We start from the raw sequence: 12,988 nt of genomic DNA on the forward strand, positions 1-12,988 counted from the left end.
GTTAATGTGGGTAAGACACTTAGAACAGTAACAGTGTCTGGCATATAGTAATCGCTGTATAAGCGTTCTCATTTGGGGACATGATACAGGTTATATGTAAAAGCGCAGATTCTAGATTCAACCTGTTTTGGTCTGAAACTTGGCTTTGCCATTTACTAGTGTCAGAGAGGAAGAAAACCCCCTCTACCCTTCTACGTTCTTCTGGTTGGTCTAAGAATTAAATTGACGTGAGACGTTAACAGGAGAAAATCAAATTAAATTTCATTAAGTACAGAACTCCATGTACATGAGAGGGTCAGAGACAGGAAGGTAAAATGAGGTTTATGTGCCATCCCGAGCTAGGGAATGGGATTGGGGCCTGGGGCTTCCAAGGAGAGGAGGGTCATTCACATGACATATGAGGAAGAGCAGATGTTGGATAATAAGATGTTTGCCCTGCCATATAGATGGGGCCACTTAGATAAAATTTATCTCTTTTTCTCAGAAAAATCCCCAACTTAAATCCTTTTAGGGAGTTAAGGGAGGGGCAGTAATTCCTCTTGAACCCATAGGGTCTCCATGGCCTTTAGCTCAAAATAATTTACAGGCCAAAGTGGCTTATCTTGGGAAGGCCTGTTCTGAAACCTTAGGCTAGTGTGACCTTGGGCAACAACTCCTCCAGCCCTGTTTTTTCACGTGTAGGGCTACGGTTAGAATTAAACAAACACACATAAAGCACTGGGCACAGTCTTTAATGCATATTAAGTGTTAGCTGTTCCTGCATTATCTGTCCCTCCTCCTCCCTCTTCACCCACAGGTGGCCCATCCCTGAATGGGGAACTTCGCGTCCAGTGAAAACACTCCAGGGATATCAAGAAGCTGTGCTCAGGGTCTCTTACCCCAGCGGGTTCCTTGCCAAGACTATTTGGCCAGCATCTCCTTTGTGCACCCAACAACAGACAGCGGGATTTGTAGGGTAAGTTTCCCCTATTTCCCTTCCTGCACTTGGAAGACCAGGAATAATCACCAGGAAAATCCTCATTTGGTTTTCATGAGACCCACCTTTCTCCTAAGTGGAGGGGGAAACTGTTAAGTGATAGAAGATATTTTGAATTAAATCAAAAGTATAGCCACACATTCACATACCATTTACTGCTAGGGGCTTTTCAAAGTCTCAAAGTCACAATTGAAAACAGTGCTTTTAACTTGAAAAAAAAAAAAATTAAAGGTCAACTTTTAATCTAAGATTGTAGAGAATTGAAAACTGTTTTTTATTTTATTTTAATGAATAAAGCATTTATGCATAGCTATCTTAAATTTTAAAAAGAAAGAAAGAAATCCAGTCAACCCTGTTATACAGAAAAAAAGAACTTTTTGTTGCATAGAAGAAAAAGTTGTAGTTTTTGTATTCCTAAGAAGCGCATTTTTAAAATGTATTATAGCACCCTCTTTTGGTTATCTAAGAGCATAAGGTGTCCTAAACAATCAGCCAGGGATTAGCACACTTTTTATTATAATTTCCGTTCTAAACTGTCTCTTAGAAAAAAATCGTGTTTAAAATACTGTGGGTTTTGTTTGCTGCTGTTGGTTTATTTTATTTTTGCAACAATCCTGAGCAATACAAGTAGCAGAATTGGTAAAACAAAACAAAACAAATTGAAAACCTTAGGAAACCTGATTAAATTTGACTTTTGTTAAATTCGTAAGAAGTGTGATGCTAGCTCCACCTAGTGTCGATTTTGAGTAATTCCTAAAACTGAAAATTAAAAAGGAAAATAATTTCCCTAGAGGCCTACAGTCAATTTAGGTTAAATTTAAGTTAAAATCCTAGAACCAAATCCACATTCCTTGACTGATAGCTCTCTGCTTTTTTTCCTTATTGTTCTACACAATATTCAAATATCAAAGAAAGGAAAGATTTAAAAAGCAAATCCCTTCCACTAACAGAAATCCAATTTAGGTGAAAATTTTATTATAAAACAAGAATTTTGAATGTCTAATATATCTAAAGCACCATGAGAGCCTTCACAGAGCTGCTGAAGTCAATTCCATACACTCTAAGTTGGGGCAAAAGTTTTTTCCTAGTTTCTAGCTCTGAGAAGAATGGTTCCCAAGACCTCTGTAGCCATCCCCATCCCCATCTAGCACTTTAGGGGCTTCTCTGCCATCAGTACTGCCAAATATTATTCAGCCTCTGAACTGCATCTACATGGAACAAGGGAAGTCATTTCATTCACCTATGTGGCCCTACTTTTAAGATACTTATAGTTAGTTCATGCCAGATTATTTTTGTGTGTCCTACAGAATGTCAGTGTGCCCTCTTCAAAATCATGACCAGCCCCAGCACAAACATGAAATGAATCAAGTGTGAGCATGGCGCCTCTCTTCTTTTCAGTTCAGCTTTATCCCCTTTGCCTCATTTCCGGGTACTTCCTCCCACCCTACAGAGCCACTGGCTCCTCACCGATTTTCCTTTCCCTCAGGGTCTCCCAAGTTAATGGCAAATTAAATGGTAATCGTGCTTGCCCTATAAAATCTTTTCTGGAATAAGGTAAAATATGAATTCATGAAGGAGTGACTGAATGAATACATGCCAAACAAATAAATAAAATTGCTCGTGCTAAGATATCAATGTCTTCTGCCTATGTACAGCTTTTCAATTTTCTTAGGAATCCTAAGTGGAATTCAGACAAATTTAATAAGAGTTGTGGATGGGATGGTCTGAGGCAAAGGGGCCATTTAGAGCAGTAGAGGCAGTGCATATCCTGGTTCTGAGAGCCCTATCCCAGACCACTGTGGCCATTTTCTTACTTGAGTGAATTCCCAAAGGCACTCCCTGAATCCATTTTCTTCATCTGTAAAATGAGAAACATTAACAACCATTTTGTATGATTATTATTATGAAGCTTCAAAAGGATCTACTAGGGTGCTTAGTAATCACCAGTCACTCAAAGTATGGCTATAATAATAATTTTTCCCATTCCTGTGTGCTCAATGAGCAATCTGTTCTAGGATTTTAACAGGTAGCAACAATACATTCTCTAGCCCTTTGTTTGAGTCAATGCTTCCATTTTTAAATAGCTGCAGATTTTTGATGTTCTGAGAGTCATCAACACTAACTCTGGAAAAAACTGGAGTGCATTCTGATAAATCAGTCCTAGTTTTAGCTAAGGAGGTACTGCTCATGGAAAGAAAAGAGAGTGAAGGAATAGCAGAAAAATCTACCTTGGTAAATAACATAGAAAGACTCAACAGACCCCCTAGGGCGTTCACCTTGAAGTCTCCACCACCCTTTATGCTCATCCAATTAATAATGATAATAACTAATAATAAGTTTTTGTTATGTATCAGGCACTTTCCTTAGCAATTTACCAGTAGTCACTCATTTAATTCTCATAATAATTCACCATTTTATACAGTGAAGAAGTTGAAACACAGAGAGTAAAATAACCGAAGTCATGAGCACAAATGGCAGAGCTGTAATTTGAACTTGAGGTGTCAGGTTCCACAGATAAGGCAACAGGCTAGTATGCTTCGGTAATTCTTCCTCTTGTTCTCTCTCTCTCTCTCCACCATCATCTGCCCAAGCTGCCCAAGCCATCTGAGCTGGCAAAGCTGAAAGCTAATGCAGTGTTTCCTCTTGCAAAGAGGATGGCTCTCCCTGTAGTCACTCACATTCTGAGAAGGTTCAAGCCTTTCCAGTGCAGATCACACACACACACACAATCTCCGGGCACATGACACAGAATGGTTTTTGCTCTTTCTCCTCCTATGTATAGAGTCAAGTTTCCATATAGTCCCTTTATAGTTTTATTGCCCCCTTTTGTCCTGGTTTCTCTGACAGTATTAAGACTTTATAGCTATTGACTAAAGCCAAGTGGCTTGTAAAAAGACAATAGCAAAAATGAGCATGAAGACTTTCTTTAATGAGCCCCAACTAGGGGCTTTGCTGAAAGTGGCTACTTGCTATGACAAAATACTATAGGTTCTCTAAAAGAGGTTGATTTTTTTAAAGTTGGTTGACAAATTCAATTTTGTCTTTAAAGTACTACTGACCTCTCATTCTTCTTCGTCTGGATTCCTTCTCAGCCAAAAAATCCTTTTGTTGGCAAATATTCAACAAGCCTGATACCTTGTGTAATACAAAATATTACATGTATAAAATGAGACATTTATGTGTGTTGTGATGAAAAAGTGATTCAGGATATACATGATTAAGAATATATGTCATTACTAGCAACGATGAGGAGGGACGTGGCTTCATTTCTGGTCTTCTAAATGAGAGATAAATATCTTCCAAATGAGAGATAAATACTATGACTCAAGATCTGTTACTTTTTTTCTTCTACATTTTCATGGAACACTGTTACTACTCATTTAAATACTGAATCAAAATTCTGTCAGTAACTGTCATAAAACACTAGGGAGGTGACTCATTGTTAAAAGGTAATACTCATCACCTGTCAGTGGCTCATTAGCATAATTGAATAGGCACTAATGTGGTAATTACCATGAATTGTCAATTTCCATCAATGTCTTCTCCCAGCCCTGAGATTGGGGATGTTTGTGAAATCACAGAGGAAGGCAGAAGATAGCCAAGTTAACAAATCCAGCTGCCCACCATCTCCACTACCAGAAAATAATGGCAAAAACATCTAGAATAAAAGCAATGAGGATGATAGCTAATATTTATTGAATAATTATTCTTTGCCAGACATTATTAGCCAAGTGTCTTACATATTCTATTGCATTTACTACTTCCACTCACCCTATAAAGTATGTACTATTATTAATACCATTCCAAGAGGATAAAACTTAGAGACATGATGTAAATTGCCCAAGATCATACAGTTAATGAGTAGCAGAGCTAGAATTGAAACCCAGGTCATCTGAATCCAAAATCCACGTGCTTGACAGTTTCACTCTATTCCAGGGTTTTTCAGCCTCAGCACTATTGACACTCGTGGCTAGATAGTTCTTCGCTGTGAGCATCTGCCCTGCAGGACTGAAGAACGCTTAGCAGCTTAGCAGCAACCCTGGCTCTGCCCACTAGATGCCAGTAGCATCTTCTCTCCCTGGCCCCCTCCCTACTAGTGGCAGCCAAGAAATGTCTCCAGATGTTACTAAATGTCCTCCAGAAGGCAAAATTGTTACTCCCCCCAAACTTGAAAACTCTACCCTAACTCTTCTTTATACTGATTATATAATATCATGTCATTAAATAACTTCCAGAAACCTAATTTTAATGGCTATAAGACATTTTATTGAATGTTAAATTAGTACTACACCCAAAATATTACTTTTGATTATTTTTTAAAGAAAAATTTATGTTTAAGAACTTATAACAAGATTTTTTGAAATCTACCCCTTTGGTGAATTCTCAGATTTAAAGATAAACTTTGCCAATGAAATGAGAAGCAGGAGGTGTTTTACATGGCAAAGACTATTAACTTCCCTTGTTAAAATGTGTCACTGTTTTTCACCTGTTATACTATAGGAGAGAAAATGAAGAAGCCTTGTGTCAGTAAGAAGTTTCTTTAATAGTGAAAGAGTTTATTTGATTACTGTATACAGACATGGCCTAAATCAACAATCAAATAAAATATGGCATGCATATATATCTGAAAATAAAAATAAATTCATTAGTCAGATTTTCTTTAAAAATTCAGAATTCTATGATTTTCCTAAAATGTAGAATAAATCAAAATTTACTAAAGCTTTGGCTTTGGTTTCATTCCTTTTAAAATATATACTTAAATAAATATTAAAAGCAAGTATTTTGCTATTTCTACCTACACCATTCACTAAATACTTAAGTGCTTACTATTATGTTAGCTAGTTTAGGAAAGATATAAAAATTAATGTCTGCATTCCTGAGGAAATTATTTTAGAAACAAGTCACATACACAAAAGCCCTAACAATAAGAAAGGACAGTATAAAGCAACTAGTAAAGTGTTTTGTGTAGTTCACATTAAAGAAAAATATATGCGCACACACACACACCGAAGTTAAGGAAGATCGCGAGATTCATTTAATAGGCATATTCCATATAAACTACTCATCACAAATTTTCCATTTTAAGAGTCCACATGAAAAATCAGTATGCAGAGACTAGAAGCAAAATACATCAAACAAAAACTTCCTAGAGATGTCTGAGTTGTCAAATTTTACTATTTTTCCAAATCTTTGTAAGGTTTGAGAAAAAAATGGTGCATTTTTGGATAAAAACAAACATACTTTTACTGATGCATTTTTTACTATTCTATCATTCTTTCTCACCAAAACCACAATTTCCTACAAATCCCATGAAGTTTTAAATTAATAGTGTTTGGCTGATATTTACCAAGAAATGACTTACCCATCACCATAAAAATGGAATTAAAAATATATCTGGCTAAAGAAATCCAAAAGAGAACGTTGGATTTTGTTGGGTTTATAGACAATGATATGTATTTAAGTGACCATGCATTCTTAACCTCTCTCTTGGGTGCAATTCGGAAGTAATCTGCCTTTTAATAACCTACACTGGACATCACGGTTGCAATCCAAGTGAGTAGCGTCACAACAAAATTATCTAGTACACACATGTTGCTTAGGGCAGCAATGTTACCATAGTTACTACCAGATCAAACATCTCAGGAAAGCAGAGCCACTAAGTCTTTCAATGTGCAGAAATTCAGCACTTTTGATAGGTAATGAGCCTTCATTTTCCTTCATCTTTGGGCTTTTCCAATTGGTCTTGTGCTGTTTCTTTATCTTTCTTTTTCACATCTAAAAAAACAAATAATTTTCCATCATATAGAGAATATACTGAAATCTACTTTGTATTATATTGGAATAAAACAGTTGGTTTTTCCTTTATGCACCCTAGTCATTTTCTACTTGATTAGGACATACTTTGCCGTCAGTGCAGATATGGGTCTGTCTCTTAGTTATCTTTCTCTCCTATTCTCCAGAATTATTATGTGCCAGGTGGTCTTCAAAGGTATTATTACAATCCCCATTTATAGATTAGTTTACTGAAGCATAAACAGGTTAAGTGACTTGCCCAAAGTCACCGAGCTAGTAAGTGACAGAGCCACAATTTGGATGCAGACTGACTGAACTTGACCTTCCCCATCTCTCGACGTTGGATCACACTCTCTCTAGCTTCCTCACACTTTTTATCTCCTTTGCTCTTCGGACTTAATCGCACTTTCTACTTCCAGGAAAAAAAGTCAAACCATCAGATCACACAAGCTCAACTTTCTGCCACCAAACCTCTAAAATCCCCTGCAGTCTCGACTTTTTCCTTCTGCCCATGTTACAATGGAAGATGTGCTCCTCAGGACTGACTATGTAAGTTGTTGGAACCTAGTGCAAAGTGAAAACACAGCGCCCCTTACTCAAAAAATATGGAAAATGTCAAGGCAGCAAGAGTAGAACAAAACCAAGGGCGAGCCGCTTATGAGCCCGAGGCCCTGTGCAGCTTCCCGCCCAGCATGCCCTTGTAGCTGGCCCTGGTGCTGCTCCTACTGTCCAGGTCTAATTTCTTCATAATCCAGGATCTTATCCATTTCTGCCTCAACAGCACTCTCAAGATCATCTCTCATCCCTGCATTTCATCTGACTTTTGCTCTTTCTCCTGGCTCCTTCATTTCCTCAAGTCACTACCATCTTCAAACTAACAAAGGCCTTCTTTCGACTGCAATTCCTCCACTTACTGGCTTTTCTTTTATCCTTTAAAATATATTACATCTTTTGCTGTCATCATTTTAAAACAAAACTATTGTTTCTACTACTTCCGCAAAATGGGTCCTGCCAAAATCATCAATGGCATCTTTGAAAAGAAATCTGATAGGCCATTCAGTTCTTCAACTTTCAAGCACTATGTACCAAGCAGTGAAAAAAACAAACAAACATACATTCCAGATCTCAGGGAACTTCTTGTGAGGAATATGGACAATAATTAAAATAAGTAAAATGAGTGGCATGAGGGAAATGAGAAGTGCTACAGAGGAAATTACAGATCAGGAATTGTCAAGAAGTCTTGGGGCCTGGAGGTTGCAATTTTAGATAGGGTTGGCTGGGAATGCCTCACTGAGAAGGGGTCATGTGAGTAAAGACATGAGGAGGTGAGGGAGTTAGCTAGTTGGGTAGCAGGGAGGAGAGCATTCCAAGAAGAGAAAACGTCAAGGTCAAAGGCAGCAGTGTGCAGGAAGAACTGCAATTGGGACTGTGCAGAGAAAGAAAGGACGGAAAATGGGGTCGGAGAGGTACCAAGAGACTAGATCTTTGAAGGAGAAAATGGCAGATTTCTGAACCAATTTTGAAAGTAGAGCTGACAGCCTTTGGATGTCTCATAGGCCTCTTAGATGGAATATGCAGCAAGCAGATATCACTCCTCTAACCCTCAAAATTGCTTTTCTTCCATGCTGGCCCTTCTCAGTATATGGCATCACCATCTACCCTGCTGCTCCAGGAATTATCCTCCATTTCTCTTCTTCATTACTTGTAGTCATCTCCACCACCTCCAATTCATCAGCAAGTCCTATGAATTCTGCCTATAAAATATATCCCGAATCCACCCACCTTTCTCCATCTTCACTGCCTACTCAGAGCCATCGTCTTTCACTGGACTACTGCAACTGTCCCACAGGTAAAGTCAACAAAGCCCTTTATCCTTCTCTAAGGACAAATTTGACTTGGGGTTAATTTTCTAGCTCTGTTATCCTGGGAACCCGATTCAGGTGGAATGTCAGCCTGGTTACTAAGCGTATGGTAAAAATGACCCAAATGGTAAAGTACAACTGTACTGAGAGAAACTATATGAGAACTGTAAATACCTGGTAGGAAACCATAGCATTGGGATTCCGTAAATGCCATGACACTTATAACTGAGCATGTCCCTTGCAGAGAAGTTAGGAAGCAGTGTCCAAGGACTTGTTACAAAGTATTAGCCCCCATGGGACATGGGGCTTCTAACCCGTTGCCCCCATTGGTGCAGATCTTGTCCCCTTGCACCGGAGTTCTCAGTGAGTGGTGGGGTGGAGGTGCATAGAGACTGGCCCCCAGGACTGCTTATGTGGATCGCTGCAAGGACTTCCACAGAAGGAGATGGTGTAATGCAGCCCTTCTGGCCTGCTGTGTTTCTAAACCTGTATACTTCTGAGCAGACTGGCACCAGATGTGGTCTTATGAGTTTGAATGTTTAATTTGGCCCCAAAACATTTCCTAATGGGGATTGCACCTCCTAACTCAACTATATCCATTATTTCTCTTCTACAATCCATTCTCCACATAACAAAGTGGATATTCAAACATGAACTTCACTCCCCTGCTGAAAACCCTCACGTTTAGAATAATATCCTCTTTATTCATCCAGGTTTCTGAAGCCCTAAGAGATCTAGTCCTTGCCTCCTCTCCAGTGTCATCTCTACCACTCTCCCTCTTACCCACTGCCCCCGAGCCATAGTGGCCAGATTTTATGCTTCTTGACACGTCCACCTTGTTCCACTCTAAGAGCTTTTTACAAGCTGCTCCTTCTGCAAAGAATGCTCTTCCCTCTGATTTTCCTGTGCCTGGACCATTTAGTTGTTATTCAAAACATACTGTTGCCATTCAGATTTCAGTTAGGACATCTGGAATTTCTCAGTCTAAAGTAGCCACCCAGTAACTCTCTAACACAGCATCCTATTTTAATTCTCTGATAGAACATATCACTGTTGACTTACATATTTATTTGTTTACACTCTAACTCTCCCATTGGAATATAAGATGCATAACAGTAAGAGTTTATGTCTGTCTTATTCACTACTATATGGCCGGTTTTTAGAATGGTGCCTAGCACTTGGCACTAAGTTGAATGGTGGATCAAATGAATAGTTAGTGATGGTGGGAGGTAAGAAAGGCCGTTTGTGACATTTACAGTTTCCTAAGCTGCCACCCTCTGTAACCTCTTGCTGATATGTTACAGGGCATCATTGTCCTCCCTACCATGGTTATCAATTTGTAAGGGATAGATTAAGACGGATTATAAACTAGGAAGATTTCAGGCAGGTTAATTTCACGCAGGATGCAGGATGTCTGAGATCCTAGATTTCTTCTCACTTAAGAATATCAAAAAACAAAAACGAAAGAGGATTGATCTGTGGGAAACTTGCAGATCTGTCCCAGAATTTCTATTTTTAAATGACTAAAACATTGAAATCATAATGTCTGAGATAGGTCCTAGATTTTTGCTACTATTAGCAATTGAAAACTATTCATTTTAAATCCTTAATGTCTATACTTAGCTAATAAAAAAAGAAGATAGACCTTAAAGCTATTTATGTATAGCTTTGTTAGTGAAACATTGTCTATGCCATCTACCTATATAAACTTACTTCCTTTTGTGTATTCTTTAACATCCAGTGTTACTATGTGGATTCACTTTTAACATTTTGAGTTTCTTAGTTAATACCTTCAACTTTATTTCAAAATGATTTAAAGGAAAATATAAAAATAGAAACAATATTCTTTCAGATAATGGTCTCTTCAGTGAACAAAATAAAATGAAGACACTACTAACTTTCTTACAGTGTATTTGTTCTCTTTTGTTTAAATAATGTCAATAAGCATTAAGGTTATTGTGTGTGTGTGTTTAGGGGCTATCAACTTTAATTAGGCCTGTGTGTGTGTTTAGGGGCTATCAACTTTAATTAGGCCTGTTACATGAACAAGTAGCTTATCTTCTCTACCTCGCTAGTTGAGGATGGCTCTTCAACAGCAATATCATGCCCTGATAATCAGATTACATTTTTTAACTTAAAAGGCCAAAAACATTACACATATTTTTATTCCTCTTCTTTCATTTCCTCCATCTTTTCTTTTATCTTATGATAGTTTACGTGTACATGTATACTTTTTTGCTATTAATTTAGTACCCTTTATGATACATACAATGATTTTTAGAAAAAGGTGAATTAACCGTGGGACTCCAAGGTTAGGCCACAGTCCCTGGCTTAACAAGGATATAAGTATTTCATAAAGATCATACCAGGAACATTTGTAATTTTACCAGGTAGAAAGTCACCTCCTGAGGCAAAGAACTAACAGCCCTCTTCTAGGGCTCACATGAATAGGGTAGAGGTGCAGAAGCTTCCAGCTCTCTCTTGCCTCATTGCCACCAGGAATAAATTTCTACACACACACTGGAGTCCACTTTGAAGTCTAAAATGGGGTGCAAAGCACAGGTATGTTGGTAATGACTTGGTACTAAAACTTTCTTTAAGCTATTTGAATGTTTTTAAGTGAAGGGACTCAACACTTTACTGTAAGTGTTATTATATTTATTTTCACAAGACTAAACGCTGGAAGCTTTATGAACTGTATGTAAGCAACAGGGTAAAAGACCCAAGATTTTCCTTCATTGGTTTGATAGCTCTCGTTTTTTCTGAATTCAACTTTTTCTACTGATTAAAGAATGATCAACTTTTAAAGTTCCCATCTCTAGTTGATAATAAACCTATTCTTAGCTATGAAAAATAGAAGAGCTTGTAGAATACTACAATGAAGCAGAAGCTTCCAAAGTGATTTGCCAATGGATGGCAGAAGAAAAATTACTTTATTTCTGAGAGCTTCTCAAGAAATTTTGTAAGCTGTTTGAAGGAATGGATTATATTTGTTCACGTTTGTATTCCCAATCATTAGCACTGTGCATAACTATACACATCCAACGAATAAATAAATGTTCAGTTTCCACATTTAATCTAGGAGATAATACGAGGAAAAGTCCACTTTTAGAAAGGCTGAAAAAAAATCTACTTAGCTTTAAACAAAAGCTGAGAAGCTTTAGTAAACAAGCTTAACTAGTTAAAAGGGAGACTTGTTCCAGAGGGAAGGATGAAGAAGAGAGAAATGCTGCTGATTTTAAGAGGATTTTGAGTGTTACCTTCCTTCCCGGAGAGGACCTCCGGTTTGAGGGGCAACTCCGAGGTTCCGCCCGTGGCAGCTGAACCCTGGATGTCTGCTAGAGCATTCCGGCGGCCTGCCCTTGCTGATGATGCAAAATTGTTGACCACAGGCTCCACATCCGTCATTTTTGATGAATCTGTCCTCATAGCAACATCTACAAATAGAATGTGCACATGAAGAAGAGGATGAGCCTAGTCCAAGGTCCGTGTTCACACTGGTGGTGGTTAAAAGGCATGGCTACATCAACAACACAGAAGCCCTGAATATCTAATCACTGATCACATCCTGCATCTATGTCTATGTTAAGGTCCTGGAGCTTCTATCTGCACTTTTGTACCCTTGCTGAATAAAGCAGGAAGGCCTCAGTGTGAGCCAGATTGCTATAAATAACCTCAGAGCCGAAGGAGCCACTTGGATGCTTTAGGGTGCAGTAATTTCTTGCCTTTTATTCTGCTTTTCTATGGATGGATCAGCCAAATGAGGGCTTGGAAGGAAATGCACACTGACTTGCTTGGCCACGCCTGTGGACACTCTGCCTGCCAGTATTTGCTTGTAGTGCTTGCTTAGGCTGAAACCAAATCACTATAATTTGTAAGGACCAAACAAAACACACTTTTCTCTTACTCTTTAGAAATAAGAATTTCAACTTTATCTCAAAGGCTTTTTATCCCAGTGGCAGCTGTGTATTTCTCTCTGCTCTAGTCTCAGACCTAATTTTCAATAGACTCATGTCTGTGTTTGGGAGAGTAGAACCAGTGTTACCTTTTCTTGCCTTCAAGTGGACATGGTAATAACTAGTGCTTTTCTAAGCATCCTTTATCTTCCTAGCAATTGTCTCTCTCTGTGAAAGAATTCTCAAGAGACCATTCACTATACAGCGAGGGAGGTAGTAGACATTGCTTATTCTAAAACTAGCCCTTTCTTTCATATGATGTTTTCTAATGAATCTTTCCTAAGAAGTCAACACTGAAGAGTATCTCAAAAGCAGCAGCAATCTTTTTTTTTTTTTTTTGAGAACCCATTAAATGCTAGGCTCTCAGCTGGGCCTTGAGAGTACAGAGGAATGATTTACTC

General features: G+C 38.3%; 1 protein-coding gene across 3 annotated transcripts in view; it reads right to left on the reverse strand.

Annotated features, from left to right (window-relative positions):
- The window catches only part of FABP7 (fatty acid binding protein 7), a 159,912-nt gene that overhangs the window by 36,629 nt on the left and 110,295 nt on the right, over positions 1-12,988 (reverse strand). For all 3 annotated transcript variants that reach the window (XM_082406290.1, XM_082406289.1, XM_082406288.1), the window contains one exon: positions 11,892-12,068. In XM_082406290.1, the coding sequence (XP_082262416.1) occupies positions 11,892-12,060 (169 nt within the window). In that variant the 5' untranslated portion in view covers positions 12,061-12,068. The remainder of the gene's footprint in view (positions 1-11,891; positions 12,069-12,988) is intronic.

This window comes from Balaenoptera borealis, assembly GCF_965194805.1.
Source record: "Balaenoptera borealis genome assembly, chromosome: 9".
In the NCBI taxonomy this organism is placed as follows: Eukaryota; Metazoa; Chordata; class Mammalia; order Artiodactyla; family Balaenopteridae; genus Balaenoptera; species Balaenoptera borealis.